Raw genomic sequence first — 17,470 nt, 5'->3', positions numbered from 1 at the left:
GATTCTGTCTACTACACCGCTGGGAGAATAAGCCAGGAGCGAGGCAACCAGCGGGCCAAGGCTTATATAGGTCAGTCAGGCACAGAGCCTGGCAAACAACCGCTCCTCCCGCCGCCAGCCAGGCCGGAGCCGGCCCTGCATGAGTCAGCGGCAGCTGCGCCCAGCCGGGCAAGCGGCGGGTACAGCTACGGCAGGAGGCGCCCCGCTACCCGGCCACATCTGGCGTAGACACCCCTCCACCGCCGTGCGCGGCCCCATCTTGGGCCCAGAAGCACCGCAGCCCTCCCCGCGGGCCCGGCTCCGCCGCCTCAACACAGGCCGGCACCGGAAGGGGGAGGAGAGGGAATCAAGGCGCCGGCCACGTGACCACAATTCGAACGGCCGGCGCGAGCGCGTCAGTCCCTCAGTGAGCATGCGCAGCCCCGCCGGCCGTTGGCAGGATGAGCCCTCCCATTGGGCCGCGGCAGCCACGTGACCCGCGCCCCAGCCACCGGCTGCGGAGCCGCGGGTTCCGCCCCTCGGGCCCTCCTCCCTCCGCGCCGCGCCGGCCGCGGGAGGAGCGGGGCGCATGCGCGGAGGAGGCGGCCGCGGGGACGGCGGCCGGCGGTGCCTCTCGCGTCTTAAAAACAATATACCCCCCCCGTCTTTGCGGAGGGATCAAACGGCGGCGGCCTGACGGCGGCTCGAGCGACGCCGGCGACCCGCGGAGGTACAGTGCGGGCGGAGGGCCTGTCTGTGGGATGGTGAGCGGGTTCCGGGCCCGGGCAGCCTGCGACCAGACTCCGCCTCCCGCCCGCCACAGCCGCAGCCCCGGCCCCGCAGCCCGGCGCCGCGGGGGAGAGCCGCCCGCCCGGCCCCGCGCACGGGAGGGGCCGCCCCGCGGGGGTGAGTACCTGCTCTCTCCTCCCCTCTCCGCTCCCGGGATCGCCCGCCCTGGTGCCTTCTACGTGCGCCGGGGGGAGTGCGGGACACGCCGCGGGGTAGGGCCGAGGCCGGCAGTCGGCCCGGGTGGGCTGCTTAGGGCGGGCGGACGTGCCGGTGTGCCCGGAGGGAGATCGTCCCGCTCCCGGCGAGCTGGTGTTTCCCCCGGGGCGCCTGCCCGTGCGTGCGTGTCTCCCCGCGGGCCTCCCCGCCCCACCGCGGCCTGGCCGCCGGCATCGCCTTCCCTGGAGGGAGCGCTTGGGTGTGACACGGGGGTAAGGAGGAGGGGTGGCCTGGCCGCACATCTCACCGGCGGGCCTGAGGCAGACGGGATGCCGAGCAGGGAGGGAATTCACCCTGGGAGCCTCCCGGCTCCGTAAGGCCTGGTTCGCGGTGCTGGGCGGGGGGGGGCGATGGCGTTTTGGCCGAGCTGCAGCGGGGCGGGGGTAGAAACGCGTCTCGATGTTTTAAAAGCGCTGGGCTGTCTTGTAACGTGTGGCGGGTGGCTGGGAGGAACCTCGGAGGCCTTTGGAAAGGAAGCAAGCGGGACTCTGTGTTAAACCGAAAGAGCCTCCGCCGAAACCGAACGTTTTCCCGGGGCAGGAGAAACGTGGCTCAGCTCCCGGGCGGCAGCCTGGCTGCACCAGCCCCTGCCCGCCCGGCAGCGGCTGCTCCGGGACACAGCCCGGGACCCCAGGGCTGTCTGCGGCGCTGGGTGCCCTCGGTCTCGCAAGTGTGATGAGTGGGATGCCAGTGGCTTCATGCGCTGCCTGGGTTTGAGGTTGGCCGCTCCGACAGTGCGAGTTTTGTAGCCTTACGGTAGAGAGGTGATGTCGTGTTAAAATTAAATCTTGTTTCCAAACCGCTGCGTTGAATACGGCACCTGTAGTTCCTAAGTGGACTGTAGTAGTTCAACAAAACGTCTATATTGTGGGTTTGATTTTGTTGTTGTTGTTTTAATAAAAAGAGCTGTTTCTCAAAATACTCCCATCTCAACCTCTTCAGACTATTTGCTACAAAAACGTCTTGAGGGTTGTGAATTTTAGATAGAAGTGGTTTTGTGTTGCTTCTTGTTTCACAGGTTAGAAAACACGTCTAGGATTCTCTTGCCAGTGTGTTTGCTTATCTAAGATTCTCTTGTCTGCTTGCTTATCTAAGATTCTCTTGTCTGCTCCGTTTTCACTATTGATATAGAGAAATCGTGTAAACATGGGTAGGCGCAAGGAACCTGGAGCCAAGGCCAGCAGGTTCACCCCTTTTCTGTTAGTGGAGAACAGGCTTTAGTTAATGTGTTTGTCATGCTTCAGTGGCTGTGTTAATAGTGGTAATTTGATCTGCTGTGGAATTCAATGGTGTAATTCTAGGTCCTGCTAGCCTTTGAGCTGTGGCTGCTGCCAAAGAGATGCAATCTTGTCGTCTTCTGGTTGCAAGTATTTGTATACCCTTGTGGGAAACTCGGCTGGGAAGCCAATATGACTTTTAAATAAGTATTTTTATTTTATTTTTTTTTCCAATGGGTTAGATTTAAATAGTTTGCCAGTCTGCTGAGAATCATGCAGGGGATGGAAGGACCTCTACTTTCAGGATGGTGTGGTCTATGCCATTTTAAAGCATTTACATAAACTAGTCTGTCACTGTACTTCCAAAAGATTCTAATAACTTGACTGCATTTGTGAAGTGTGTCAAACCAAAATTCATGGCTTTGACTTGTGATTTCTGTAAGACCACTGTGCAGCTGGATTTACTGTTCTGTTTAAAAATATTTAATTGCTAAGCAAGATGTGCTGTAATCATGTATCATCATCATTTGCAGCTCTGAAATGCAACTATTTCTGGATTTTTTTTTATCTGGTCTGAATCACAAACTCAAGAAGGTTTTTTAAGCGTTTTAATTCTTGTGCTCGCTCAAGACTTAAATTGCTACAAACTGACATATTTTCTTTGAAGAGTTTTCATAGTTAGTGGCAGTCAATGTAATTATAATAAAAAAACCTTTTCCATAAAATTTGAGCAATGTGATTGCTTCCCAAGTCTTTCAGATACAAACTAGCATAGCTGGATTAGTTCCTTGGTTTTGCACACAGCTGATAAGTTGTACTTTAGTAAATTTGAACTCGGACCTATTACGGACATTCCTCCTTCAAAGTTGATTTTCCTTTACATTGCAGAGATAACTGGCTAAATGATGATGGCTTCTTACAGTAATTGCTCTAAAATCCATTATACGCTTTATGTGTCCTTTGGAGGAAAAATGATCAGATTTATTTGGAATAGAATTTTTCAGATTTCTAATTAGTAACATTCTACCAATCCTGTATTTTTTTTGTAGTAGAGCATTGTCTTTAGTCTTACCCAAGCTTTTTGTCCTGTTGCTTTAGTAGGTCCTCATCAGTATTTATTTTAGATGCTGTAAACCAGCTTTTATCTTGCTGCTTACATGGGTATCTTGAGGCAAGATGGAGTGGAACATGAGATGTTTTAACTAGATCCTTTTTTACCGTGTTTTTTTTTCTAGCCCTTCAGAGTAAGTCTTGATCAGGGATATGGGTTATGAGACTGAAAGGAATTTCTCTAGCCAGTATTGCTGCTAAAGAAAACTTATGCTATAATTGAACTGCATGTTTCTGTTGTTTAAATTTAAGATCAAATATGGCTTATCACAACAACTTTTATCTCAAGTGCTGTTGATTGTTGTTGCTGCAATGTTTGTTAGCGACTTAATTCTTAACTGTCATTCCAATTTTGACCTACTGCTATATGAACTCTGATTCCCATTACTTGTTCTAAGTAATACAAATTGAAGATCACTGTTGCTTAGAATTTCATTTCTGTGCAATTGAATATTTTTTTTTTTCCCCACAGAGGTGTGGAAAAATGGCAAAGAGAATTGCAGAGAAGGAACTGACTGACAGAAACTGGGATCAGGAGGATGAAGCTGAGGAGGTAAGTTACACATTAGATTCCCCACACACCATTGCAGGTAGTAGGGTACTTATTTACATGTGATATTTATATTGTGGGTGAAATCTACAGTAAAACTGGTTAAAAGTGTAGCAGTTAAAGATAATTCTATGTAAGTGATTTTTTTTTTTTTTTTTTTAATGAAGCTTCCAGTATATGCAGACCATATGGCAAAGCAGCTTTTAACAGTTAAAATGACATGAGCAGCTCAGGGAAAAGGAATTTTACATTTCTAAAGTGAACCCCAGGCTTGTTAAAATGCATAATGCTTTTGAACTCTTCAGATGTGTGATGGGTATTTATTGAGTTCACAAGAAAAGTGGCTTTGATTTCTTGAGCTAAATTTTCTTCATGTCTTGTGTCTGTTTTTCTTAAAGGTCAGTAATAGTTAATTTCAGAAATACGTTAATTTGGAGTGCTTAGCTGCATGTCCCTACACAGCCAAAGGAATTAAGCCAACAGTCAAATGATAAATTTCATCTGATCGTAAAATGAGATTTTCCTGTTTAGTGTCTCATACTTACTTATGGCTCATGTATAATCCCTAAACAAACTGTGCTAGCCTCTGTGCTGCTGAAAGTATTAAATGTTTAGGCCTATAAAATGTGAGAGAGAAAACTGATGGTACTCTTCCAGAAATCTGAATTTAAGAAAATTTAATTTCCTCATTTATTACAGGGTAGTAGTTAGTCATTAGCTTTTTCTAATACTTGAACTACAGCAGACTGCAGGAGATTGACTTAGGGTATACATCTCTATACCTTCTCCAAGCTGATGCTTTTTTGTAACAGTGCAATACTGACAGATGACTTTCAGCAAAGATATCTTACAGCTTTGTTTAAAAAAAATTCTTCATTTATTTGTTGTAATGAAATTGAGATTGCATGAAGGAAAATGTAATGTAGAACAAGAAAGACAGAGTTTTGAAAGCATCAACTTACGTTCAAGTAGCTGGCAGGCTAATCACAGTGTGTGGTGGTTTTTTTTACTTCTCCCCTTATTTGTTAGGGGGAAGTGTTACAGTTGTGTTCAAAAACTGATCTCAGCTATCTCTTTAGACTATGATGACTTTATGAGATTCTGAGACTTTACGACATTCCGAGAATTTCACTAATGATTCTTTAACTACTTCTTAAAGGTGGGAACATTCTCAGTTGCTAGCGAGGAAGTCCTGAAGAACAGAGCTATTAAAAAAGCAAAGCGCCGAAATGTTGGATCAGAGGTAAAGTAATCACTGGGCGTTAATGTTATAGTTTGACTCAGTTGCAAAATATGACATCCATGTTCCATTTTTTGCTTATTTGGGCTTGTAATAATATTGCACAAAGCTATCATTTAGAAGGTATAGGCAACTAGTCAGCTCATACACGCAAATTAATTTTCACTTACTGCTCCATAGCAAGAATAAGGCGAGAATGAAAAATGGGTAATACTAGTACTGACTCTGTGAAGGGAAATGTGTATTTTTGAAGTATAAATGCAAGAGCGTTTCAGACACAGTGTCATTTAAAGATGGGTAAAACAGCATTCGAACTGCTTCGGTTTCATTCTTTGCGGAGGTGGAAGCCTGAAAATCAAAAGTTACTAGTTATCCATGCTGGTGGGTTGGGGATGTCTCAGAGGCTAAATAAGTAAAAGCCAAAATACTAAGCTGAACTGAGAATGAAAAAGATGTCTTTTGTTAGGAATGCTGCAACTTCCCCCTACCCCCCATGAGGCTTTAGTGCCACCTACGTTTTGCAATAACAAATTGAAAATTGAAAGGAGGTTGGCTTTTGTTACAGGTTTAGTCTCTGTGAAAGCATTAACCCAGTCCAGCAAAACTGTAGTCCTTTCAAAAATCCCTGACTTTGTCTTATATCTTTCCATGAAACATTCTTTCAACAGTCCATGCCCCATGTGAGAAACAGGACAGAAACTTTACCTGTCACTCAAATTGATTTTGGATTGAATGGGACTAGGCACAGTTAGGAGCTCGATACTTTTCTCCTGTGCTGTTGATTTGCCTTCTGCTGTCCAAGCAATGGAAATGAGGAAGCTGTCCTATCCCATTTTTACCTATAGTAGTAGTAGCCACAAATGTGGCAGAGGGTGTGATTAATTAAAGGATTGTGCTGGGAAAAGGTGATGCAAGAAAGAAACCATACATATTAGCTTATCAAGTACAGTTTATCTTTGCTTGTCCTGTCAGTCCTATTGGAATATTTCTGGTAAATCACTTAAACTTTGCATAGGTGACTACCAAAGTATGCTGTTTTGATGAGTGGCTTGAAGTGTTAGACTCTAATTGTGGTTGTAAATGCTAAAAATTGCTGAAAATAAGTCTGCAATTACGTATTGCTAAGTAATTATTTAAAGAAAACAAGATGCTATGAATGTCTAAATAGGTAGTCAAACACATCCGCTGCTCTGAATAACTTTTATGTATCCACTTCCTAGATCTAGTTTATTTTCATATTAAACATCTGAGTCCTTTAAAAATAGCAGCAGTATGTGTCTTAAGGAAGCTATTAATTTTGTTTACATAGCTGACTTAGCATAATACACAAAGTGACATGCTGAACCAGGGTAAAGTAAGTGGAATATTAAGTGGGACTAGGATTTTTGTGGAGGAGGTGTATGTAACTGGTTGTGTGTCTTTTTTTTTTTTTTTTTTTTTTGTCTCTTTCCCAGTCTGAAAGTGGAGGAGCTTTTAAAGGATTTAAAGGCTTTATATTGCCTTCTGGAAAAGGAGGAGGTGGCTTCAGTGGATTTGGTAATGGTGCAGGAATAAAGCCTTTAGAAGGGCTGTTGAATGGAAGCAGTAGTGTCTCTAGCACTCCTTCTTTCAGCAGTTTGAAGACCACCTCGGAAACACAATCAGCATTTGGTAAGTTTTAAATAACCCTACACATTTTATGGCTGAATTTGTTGATAAATATGTATGCTTAATTTAATAGTGAAAAACAAATTCAAACCGCCCTATAGTTCTGTTTTAAGACTTTATTCCTCTTTAGATTTTAGACTGCTGGAGGGACAAGTTGTCAAATGCATTCCGTTTTAAGAGGCGAAAACTAAATTCATATTTGGTCTAATACTAGAGGTAAAAGGTCTGTGACAAAAAATGGGAATGGAACACATTGGCATAAGACACCCTGTAAACAGTATAAAACACCTGATAACACGTTCCAGTTAAATAATCGTCCCAATTCTCTGAATTTAATATAAAGAAAAAGCTAATGGAAAATATCCCTTTAGTAGGACTGCAATTTCCTTGGGGGGAGTGGGGGGGAGGAGGTTGCTTTTTTGTGTGTGTGTTATTTTTTTTTTCTTAAGGTCTTGTTCTAGTAGCTAAAGTCATAGCTAAAGTCATAACATTTTTCCAGGTACATCTTATACTGCAAACAGCCTTACTAGAATTTTATCTGTGACATTTATACCTACATTTAAAGACACTTGAAATATTTTGACAAATCTAACTCTAGCCTCATGATTTGGTAGTCCCTGAAGAATATTAATTCTATCCCTTTGTGCTGGAGATGCAGAAATGTTAAGCATGCCACTGTTTTAGAGTCAGCATGCCCCAGAGTAGAAATGGTGGAGTCTGAAGTCTAGAGTAACTTAATTTCAGTGAGCTTAACTAAATTGTGAGAAACTTAAATATTTAATGAGGATTTTTCTTGATTTGCTTATTATGGTTTTAAACAGATGCCACTCAAATGTGCAAAATCATGGGCTGGTGTGTTCAGAGATTTTTTTAAAGCACAAGTAGCAAGAGATAACTGAATCTTTTAATTACTGTTACAGCTTGGTAAAACATAAGATTTTGAGGGTTTTGGTAAAATACAAAACTTTTTTTTTTAAACATTATTCTGTACAATTTCTTTGTATTTTTTTTAATACAACTGTGTGCTCCCATCTCCTTTGTCTATCCCTGAACTAACTTTTCTAAACTTAGTGTGCTTAGGTGTCTTTCACAGCATTGTCTGTTTATTTGTATCTAGTACACAGTGTTGTGATAAAAGACAGGGTACGTAACTGAGCAAGAACGAGCGATTTGATAAAGAAATATTGAGAACATTTAGTTTAGGTATTTATGAGAACTGTGCTTTCTGGAAAAAAAAGTTCTAAACCAGGGGTGTCAAACTGATTTTCACCGGGGGCCACATCAGCCTTGTGGTCACCTTCAAAGGGCCAAATGTAATTTTAAGACTGTATAAATGTAGGAGTGATTACATTTGTACAGACCTAAAATTACATTTGGTCCTTTGAAGGCAACCGCGAGGCTCCTGTGGCCCTTGGTGAAAATCAGTTTGACACCCCTGTTCTAAACCGTGTTTTTCTTCTAATAGGATCCACAATGTCCAATGGTCCCACTACTACTGCATTTACTGAGAAAAAGGCTGCAAGCCCAAAAGCTAATGGTGGCAGTCAACCGTCCTCATCTGGCTACGCTCAGAGTAAAGTTTGTAGCTCTAGTGTTTACCACAAACAGTTGGCAGCTTTAAACTGTTCTGTGCGTGACTGGATAGTTAAGCATGTAAACACAAACCCACTATGTGACCTGACACCCATCTTTAGAGACTATGAGAAGTATTTAGCAAATATTGAACAGCAACATGGAAGCAGTAGCGATAGTGGCTCTGAAAATGAAAGCAACAAGACACCTGGCTCTCAGTCAACAGTTTCTGCATTTGGGAATTCAAAGCTGCAGCAAGGAACAACATTCTTGTTCAGCAATAACAAAACTGAGGATACCTCGGACAAAAAACCTGAAGCTGCACCTGAAAATAAAGACCCATCGTTAGGAGCTACATCAACTGTCTCTTTTAATTTTGGCAAGAGTGTCGACAGTTCTGTTTTGGGTTCCATTGGTTCAGGAACACTTAGTAGTTTCTCATTTTCTCCTGGGAATTCAGGTTTTTTTGGGAAAGATACAAACCAGACTAAGCCTGTCTCTGCAGTATCCACCAATATATTGGAAGTTCAGACAGAAAGTGGCAATAGCGATGATAAAGGTAAATTCTATTTAAAATGATGATTTTAATGGTAAGCTGTGAATGTATGTGGAATAATAAGAATATTGCAAAGGTGAAATAATACTAAGTTGAACTAGAACATAATTGTTCTTGAATTTGCAAGTGCAAAACTGTACCACTAGTCTGGAAATATGTCAGTCTTGCATACGGTTTAAGTAACACTAAACGTATATGGTTATCAAAACCTATATATTTCTGTCAGGTTTATACTTTCTGTAATAGAATACAATTCTTCAGCTCAACACAAGACTCGATGACATTTAAAGCAACTGTTTTTTTCATATTTGAGCCTGCAGGACATTTCAGTCCTTCTGCTTTTCCCAATAGAGATCCTCTCAGCAAAATGCACGAGATATAGAACAGTTTTATACAACCTACTTAATGATTGTAAGGCAAATAATGTTGCACACTACCTGACAGTTTTACTCTGCGATTTACCTAAACTGGATACAGTAAGCTGATAGAAATCTCAGCAGTTGAGGGACTGGAACGGCATAATCCCGCCACTGTCTCTTGGCTGTCATGCCTGCAACTGATGACCCTGTCCCCCAGTCAAACTTGGCTGTGGAGGCATTTAGTATATTATTCTTCACTTGAGGCAATTTGTGGAGACTATTCTTTGAAATGTTACAACTCTTCTCCTCAGTAGAAGGTTTTGACTTAAGTTTGACTTGTTAAGCTTTGTATTTTTTGGTTTCAATTGTTTGGTGGCGGTTGGGTATTGCCGTCCCACTTAAACCGAAGATGAGCGTAAAGTTGCCTCAGGGGTGTGGCTGAATGAAAAGACAGATATTTGTCTGTAGCTGAAGCTGCTTTAGAGCCCACATTGATTTAAATGTTTTTTGGCAATTTTTGACAGGCTACGTGTGTCTATGGCAAATACAGCATCCATATAATGGATGGATAATAATACAATGCCAAAAATACCTTCCAGATTTACATTATAACACAACATTAACATATAGAATGTATTAAAACTTTTTATTTAAAGGAGGAGAAGAGGAGGAAGAAGAGCCACCAAAAGTCATTGTTAATGAAATAAAAGAGGATGATGCTTTCTACTCAAAGAAGTAAGTGATTTCAACTTGGAACAGTGAATAGAATAATAATGAATACAATTCATAGCTGAGTATTGCTATTCTTCACTGCAGTGCGTAACTAATGGTGTATACGTTCTTGACTTCGTGGTTAATAAAGCTTGTTAGGAAGCCATGTAGAATATGAAGTTCCACTTGTAAAAAATTAATCACAGACAAAAGGGTGTAAGATCTTCCTAAAATTCTTGTATATTGGACACAGCACTGATAACTAGTTTGTGTTCTACCTGTGATAATTTTTTTTTACAAATGAAGATGTTTCTGCCTTCATCAGGTTTAGTAAGTTTAAATTGTAAGGCTTGTACCACAGAAATAACGTACTGTACTTCTGAAAAATCAGTCAGGTGTTCAGATATTTGCATAGCCTAAAATAAGACTCTTCAGCTGGAAAATGCTGATTGTTGTATGAAGGAGTGAACAAGTTGTACTTTTAAGTTCAGAGTGAGACTCCTTCTACTAGAAGAAGTTTTTCAAAGCATGTTCAGTAGTCCAAATAATTATGTTTGCTTAACACTTGGCACAGAATTTGTCCTTCTACAAAAAGTCATTTGCTTTATCTGAGAGAAGTTACGTGCTAATTTATGAAGAATGGTGTTAGGTTTATTGGAGCTTCACTTTAAAAAATGCTTTTAAGTTTTACTTAGAAGTCATATTCTAACTTTAGAATGATACAGCAAATTCTTATGGTTTTGTAATTAGTGGTTTTAAGCAGTAGCTTACAGTTACTACTCATTATAGACCCTGAGTAGAGGTTGCTCTGCATTTTACTTTTCCCTGAAAGTAATAAGTTTGTTATTTTAGTACTGAAAGAAATAAGTAAATTCCTCTTTGTGAACTGGAAGTATGATCTGTTAGCATATGAAACAATCAAGGTCAATAAGAATAAAGACTTATGCTACTCACAGCGTGTTAGCTCCTGCTTATTGTTAAAGTATTGGCTTACTGTGAGTCAGATGTATACATGTGTGTATATATATATGTGTGTGTATATTTGTGAGATATCTTTGTATTTAATCTTTACATATCTGCACAAAATAGGTTGTGTGTTCTGGTTTTTTTTCCACAGGTGCAAACTGTTCTACAAAAAGGATAACGAATTTAAAGAAAAAGGTGTAGGAACATTACACTTAAAACCAGCAGGAAATGAAAAAACTCAGCTCCTAGTCCGAGCAGACACCAATTTAGGTAAATAAATTTCTTCTGGTAGCAAGTCTTGAAGTAAAATTCCATGCTAAGCATTAGGATTTTTCTTTTTTTGGTTACACAGCATAACAGACAAGTGTGAAAACCTTTCTACCTTTTTTTTTTTATAATTTCAAGTACTGAACAAGCAATTGGATGCCTCTAATGAGATTACCAAAGAGTGCACATGAAGCAGTGCAAGGAAGTATAAAGTTGTGGTGTATGTTTGGGTATTCCCCCTGCTGCCTTTTTCTAATAGCTTTTCTCCATCCCTGAACTGTTGAGTGGCTTTGAAGCATGGCTTAAGATCCACAATGAAGTATTTGTGTATAAGCTGTGATGAAGAGGAACAAACTTTCTTCTGAGGCCAACTGTCATTTATCTGCAGTTCATCCTGAACGTGTAAATAGTTGGCGATGTAGGTAGACATCCATTGTACTTGGGAAGTGCACTATCACTATATAGATCAGGCATGCAGGATTTTGCTAGATGCATTGCTCTTAAAATGCATGCTCAAGGCCAGCTGTTTAACTATGTTTTAGCTACCTTCAGTTGGATCACAAACGGTAGGTGAGTGTACAATATTAAGGAAACTTCAGAATATCTTCTGAGATGAACATTAACACATACAGCTAATTCAAGAGAAAAAAAACCCAACCATTGGAAGCTAGAGGAACCTGATGTATTAAAGATTTTAAGGTGTAATATTCTGGCTGAAGAGTGTTTGCACTCTAACTGTGCAAATCAGTGTTTTGATTCTCATTGTTGGGAAGCTTTGCTACGCTTCAGTACCTAATTTCAATGAACTGGCATGTGAGATCCAGTTCCGTAAAACAGAATAAATATGCTTATGAAAGATCTGAGGAATACACTAAGACATTTGTGTCTTGTTTCCAAGTATTGGTTTCTAGAAGCCACGGCAATCATAGCGATGCACACTTTCCTTTTTGCTATCTCACACAGTGAGATCTTTTCCGAACATCTCACTGTGTTGAAAAACTGAACGGGAAAGGAAGGCGAAGACGGACTTTTCCCTAAATACTACTGCTGTGTTCTGAACTGTTTACCAGGTTTACAAAATGTGTGCATCTTCGTGGAAGCAAGTTTGAGTTTGTTTGCAAACTGTTTTAATAGGTCACTAGTACTGAAGCTCTCGAACTCCCTACATAATTTAACAACTTGACATAGACCTGTTGTTAGTAACCCAGAGGTAGACCACATCAGATGTGTTGTACAACTTGAGGATACAAAGTACTTATTCTATCATAGTTTGTCAGTTTTAGATTAACAGGTCTGTGTGTTAAAGCTAACATTTTGCTTCCGCTTATGAACTGTGCTTGATGGTCAGAATGAGTAACTTGCATAAGCATAAACTAAGCTTTGTGACTTGCGTCCTCACTTGCTGCTTGTCCCCTTCTCTTTTTCCTGTGTGTCCCTACTATAATTTGATATTCTTTAAACTCCTTCCTTTAAAAAAGGAAGACACAGTAGTGTCAGAGATTTCCTCATTCCTAATGAGGAAATAAATCTGTGAGAACAGTGGCCATGAACAGATGGTTAGGGAAGAATAAGACAAGTATATATGACATCTGTGAATTGCCTTCCTTCCAAACACAAACTTCAATTCCTCTTTATTAAGTATACTAACATAACTGGTATTACAGTAAAAGGTGAAAATTTGCTAATTTTATTTTTTTTCCCCGTATGCAGGAAACATACTGTTGAATGTTCTAATTCCACCTAAGATGCCATGTTCAAGAACCGGAAAAAACAATGTTCTTATAGTCTGTGTTCCTAATCCACCAATTGATGAGAAGAATCCAGCTGTTCCTGTCACTATGTTAATAAGGGTGAAAACAAGTGAGGATGCAGATGAGTTGCACAAAATCTTACTGGAGAAAAAGGAGGCTTAGATAAGTTGCAGTCAGTGATTTGAAGAATTATTGCCAAACTGCTGCTGCTCTTTTTTTCTTCCGTATCTTCACTTGAACACTTAACTCTACTCTGATATTAAGAACTGTTAGAGGAATTCTGGAAAAGTTCTTTGAGGAAAAGCTAAACCAGCTAATAAAAGCTTTAACAGAACACAAGTGTTGGACTGTGCTCCCTCATTTTTCACTATCTAAATGCAGGACCTCTTCTGGATAAAGCACATTGATATAAACTAAAGCGTAAGTTTTTAACACCGGTCGATTTGACCGAAGGGACTGAAACCAAGAGTACAAAAATGGTACCAGAGCTTCCTCGCAGACTGCAGTGCAATGCAACAACCTCCTGTTTGAAGAAGGGAGGATGTTGAACTGTTGAAACTGTTTCTAGACTCCAGATTTCTAATTTTAATTTGTCTGTCATATTCTGATGAGACTTTTCAGGCTGTTGGTGACAACAATGTTCCCCAGCAACAATGATATGATATATTGTACTGTGGTTTAACTCTGACAGACTCATGTGCTTTTTGGGACTCAGAGACTGCATCTCCAGATATTTAAAAGAAAACTTGCTTGCGTAGTCTTGTTGACAGTAGTGTTTCTTGGAGAAGAGCTGTCAGTTCGGTTCTTACTGTAGCAACAGGCTAATGATGTGCAATAGTACAAGCAGACAACTGGAAGACTGTTTAACCTGGACCACAATCACAGCTGGCATTTGCTGACTGCTGCCAAGCCAGAGGCCATGGGTTGCACTTCGATTATGGTCCCTCCTAGGTATTTGTCCCTTGGTCTAAAACTGAAACCCAGCAGAGGCAGAGTTGTAAATGTTGTACTTGTCGTGCTACTAGTACTTTTCTGAAGATATCTCTTTTCACAGATTTCAGGATTTTTATAGATCTTTATATTGCCTCTGGCCATAACCAAGAATACGTGCATAAACGTGTCTGTATGTCAGTAATCATTTTTCCCGTGTGCTAAAAAACTACAGTGCTTTACTGTGTTATATTAAGTAAAGCAGTAGTTTGCAGCTTTAGGACAAGCTTTCTCTCACAGAAGTAGGGAGCACTGGGTTAATCTATTAAGTCAGTTTTCAGCTGTGTTAAAATTAACCATGTGGCAATAATTTGTGGATCAGAACATCATTGTGGTCTCAGTTTCCATCTCAACTTTATCAGACCTTGTTTGGTTATTTAATCCTTTTCTTTTTCAAATCTTGTTTGCTGGAAACACCTTCTCTGTTGTTTTTTTTTCTGCTTCACTTTCAGCTCTGGAAACTATCCAAGAGCTAGATGTTAATATTAAACTTGAACTGCTGTGTGATGTGTCACACTGACCAGCTCTGGGGAACAGAAACACACCAACCTGTCTCTGGCTAATGTGGCACAGAAGAAAAAAATCTTGTTCTTTAAAAAAAAAAAAAAAAAAAAAAAAAAAAAAAGCAGCATGATGCAATTCACAAGCAACCTGGAAATCCACAGTAGTGGCATCCTGTGGGTGGGGAAAAACAGTAGCACCATTTGATGAGCACCTGCTTCCCACTGCTCTCTTGGAGGGGAGACAAACAGCTGCCTTTAGTCCTCGTTCACTGGCACAATTCAGGTTATGGCCTTTTTTTAATCCCCTCTTAACTAAAAGGAGGGAAAACTTTACAGGATCTATAGCCCCCTTGACCAAAGTTCAAAAACAAAGGCCTTTGCTCACATATCAGCTACACTGAGGTCACAGGAACTGCATTTTTAACAAGCGTAAAGGAAGCTTAGCTAGTATTTCAAATATTATTTGAAATATAAACTGGTGCCTTTTTGTTTGTGCATCTGGCTCAGTACTTAAAACATTAAAACTAAGTGACATTACTTTCCTCAAAATAATGTGCTTTTTTAAAAAAAAAAGTCTTGTTAATACAGAAATGGGAGGCCAAAAGCTGAAGGCTTGCATGTTAACTGTGTATGAATGAAAAGCAGAACATTGCCTGAAAGTTTATTATTAATACAGGCTCAGGTTTAATGCCCAAGGGCTCAGTTAATTTTGCATTTTGTCTTTTGACTGTAGTGTCTTATACGTTTCTCTGAGCAGAAAGGTTTATAGACCGGAGCGCTGGCTGTGGGAAGCAGATTCGTTACGCGTCCCACTCGAAGGGCAACTCTGTACAGATTGTGTCGGTGGTCTTGGGTTTGTGTGTGTTTGCTTCCCAAAGCTCATGGACATGTAGCCCTTTCTTCATCCATTGAAATGTGGACCAACTAACTTAAACAAGCGAGAAACAAACGGAACTTCCTATGTATCCTTATGATTTGCCTGCAAAGTGAGGCAGCCTTGGGGTTTCGCACGCATGTATCTGGCCCAATTCCAAAGCTGCCAAACTGAATAATGGCCGGTGCCTCTCTGGCATGTTTGCAAGGGTGGACGGTCAGAGGGAGAGCACAGAATGCTAGGAAAAATAAGTAGAATAATAATAAATTATGTTGGAAAAAAAATAGATCTTAATATCCATGGTAGCAAGTAATATCTTCTGTTAGCTGTGGGAAACACTGAGAGGAGCCACCTTAATTCTTAGCAACGTACGTATCTATCAGTAAAGCTAGGGGAAGGTATATAATTGGAATCTTGTGTTAATTAGACTGCCAAATATACGCATAAACATAATGATTTTAAACAATTTACATGGGGAAAGTTGCCACTGAAAGAACAGGGAAGAATTGTACTGCAAATTAGAGTTTTTAATCAACATCATGCATAGTGACCCTGCAATTACCTGGACTAAAGCAGGATAAGTCAGTCATACACCTCTCACTTGGTGTTCAGTTATAAAGCACAACCCTTCTTCAGTACTTTTATAAAAACACATTTCGATGATGCTTCAAGTCAGTTTCTAGTTAAGAAACATTAAACAACATAAATCCTGTAAAAAACCAGAGATTATGATACAGAAATAAAGGCCTAAAATTACTTCAAAAGTTAGTGGAGGGCATAGAAATCAATATACTAATGCCTTCCTAACAAAGTGGCACACGCTATACAGGGAAGGAATTCTGATCGAAATTCCAACTCAGTGAGACATTCCTGTATCTTGGTAGATACTTAGTATATTTAGCAGCTGGATATCAGATACCTGATGTTAGAGATGAAAGTTTCCTTCCTAACTTGAGTTAATGCCTCCTGTTTCAGCTCTACATAGGTGTTGAAGTGTCTCGTGGATCATGCATTCTTCCTTCTGCTTTAATTTTGAAACGTCAGCTGCTTAGAAATCTTTCCCTCTCACCTCCCCAAAATAGAAAAAAAAAAAAATCAAGATCTCTGCTTATTTAATTATCAGAATCATCTGTAAGGGAGATTATTACAGTTGGTTTGAATTTTATTTTAAAATATTAAATTGCTATATGCAGGGGGTTTTTTGTACTGTACTTAAAATTATCTATTTAGGAGCACAACAGTGTGTTCCTATAATCCCTTCTGGTTCATGGATGTGAAGGTTTAAATTAAATTTAAAGTTCAAATGAACATGTTGTAGAACATAAACCAATTAGGAGGTACGCTTTGCTATTAAGAATTTCAGCAGCACTGTAACATTTAAAATATCCTTAAAGACTTCCTTTCTGATGCCTTACCTTATTTGCATTTGCTAAAATTTTGTAGCTGGTGCCTGTGTGCAGAAATTAACTGACATTAAACAATTTAAAGTGGCATGAGCTAGTATAAATCCAGTGAAAATGCTGAATGTGACGATTTGTTTACTGTTAATAGATTTCAAACTGTTCTGAATTTTTCAGTGGATATTTAAGTTTCACATAACTTGTCATGTAACAATGTCTTCATTAGTTCTAATACATTGAGGAATTGTACAAAAATCCATGGAAAATGTGAATAAACGAATGGGAGATAAGTGTCTTGTGTGTTTCCCTTTGACTGTAAAACACTGTATTAATAAAATGAATTTTAAAAATCAGTTGCTTGCAGGTGAACTCCTGCCTAGAAAATCCTGCGGAGCAGTGTCCTCCCCTGCCCCTTCCTCAGGCCAGCTTTGAAACCTGTCACGCTGCTCAGAGCCTGTTCAGCAAAAATGCTTTCTTCAGCCAAAACGCTTTCTTCTTGCAAGCTCGGTGAGCTGAATCAGCTCAGAGGGAGGAGGTAGTGCTGCCTTTGACTAAAGAGAAAAAACCTATTTCTTACATGCTAAAGAGAATGGCTGTAGAGATGCAAAAATACCTCTGCTTGAATATTAAAAGATTTAAGAGGAAAAGCTGGGTTCGCCTGATGGCATATGTAGAATTTTAGACCTAGCCTAAAAGCACTAGCTTAAAGCCAGGCCACAAAGTGATTCTTCAGTGGTTTGTGACGGTTTGGCAAAAAAGATAAAAATCAACAC

The 17,470-nt window shown here is 40.4% G+C and overlaps 1 protein-coding gene across 4 annotated transcripts; it reads left to right on the top strand.

Moving 5' to 3' along the window:
• Positions 1 to 546: 546 nt before the first annotated feature.
• Positions 547 to 16,987, top strand: NUP50 (nucleoporin 50). Of its 4 annotated transcripts, none has more exons than XM_065656678.1 (9): positions 716 to 885; positions 3,784 to 3,864; positions 5,021 to 5,104; positions 6,556 to 6,751; positions 8,214 to 8,879; positions 9,892 to 9,970; positions 11,064 to 11,182; positions 11,318 to 11,399; positions 12,890 to 12,978. In XM_065656678.1, the coding sequence occupies exons 2-8, from the start codon at positions 3,796 to 3,798 to the stop codon at positions 11,368 to 11,370; spliced, it is 1,266 nt and encodes a 421-aa protein (XP_065512750.1). In that variant the 5' UTR covers positions 716 to 885; positions 3,784 to 3,795; the 3' UTR covers positions 11,371 to 11,399; positions 12,890 to 12,978. The 4 variants fall into 4 exon arrangements, with proteins under 4 accessions (XP_065512741.1, XP_065512750.1, XP_065512760.1 ...); XM_065656688.1 differs by having other exon boundaries at positions 11,318 to 11,384; positions 12,890 to 12,963; XM_065656669.1 differs by lacking the exons at positions 716 to 885; positions 11,318 to 11,399 and adding an exon at positions 547 to 709 and having other exon boundaries at positions 12,890 to 16,987.
• The last annotated feature ends 483 nt before the right edge of the window (positions 16,988 to 17,470 follow it).

The sequence above is a fragment of the Caloenas nicobarica genome, chromosome 1, assembly GCF_036013445.1.
Source record: "Caloenas nicobarica isolate bCalNic1 chromosome 1, bCalNic1.hap1, whole genome shotgun sequence".
Classification (NCBI taxonomy): domain Eukaryota; kingdom Metazoa; phylum Chordata; class Aves; order Columbiformes; family Columbidae; genus Caloenas; species Caloenas nicobarica.
Note: the sequence above shows the minus strand (reverse complement) of the source record. Positions and strands in the feature narration are given on the sequence as shown.

Excerpts from the sequence above, each read along its gene's own strand:
- NUP50 (XM_065656669.1), top strand. The coding sequence starts at position 3,796 with ATGGCAAAGAGAATTGCAGAGAAGGAACTGACTGACAGAAACTGGGAT. Across the intron at positions 6,752-8,213 it reads GGAAACACAATCAGCATTTG|GATCCACAATGTCCAATGGT; the intron begins GTAAGTTTTAAA and ends TTCTTCTAATAG. Across the intron at positions 9,971-11,063 it reads GATGCTTTCTACTCAAAGAA|GTGCAAACTGTTCTACAAAA; the intron begins GTAAGTGATTTC and ends TTTTTTCCACAG.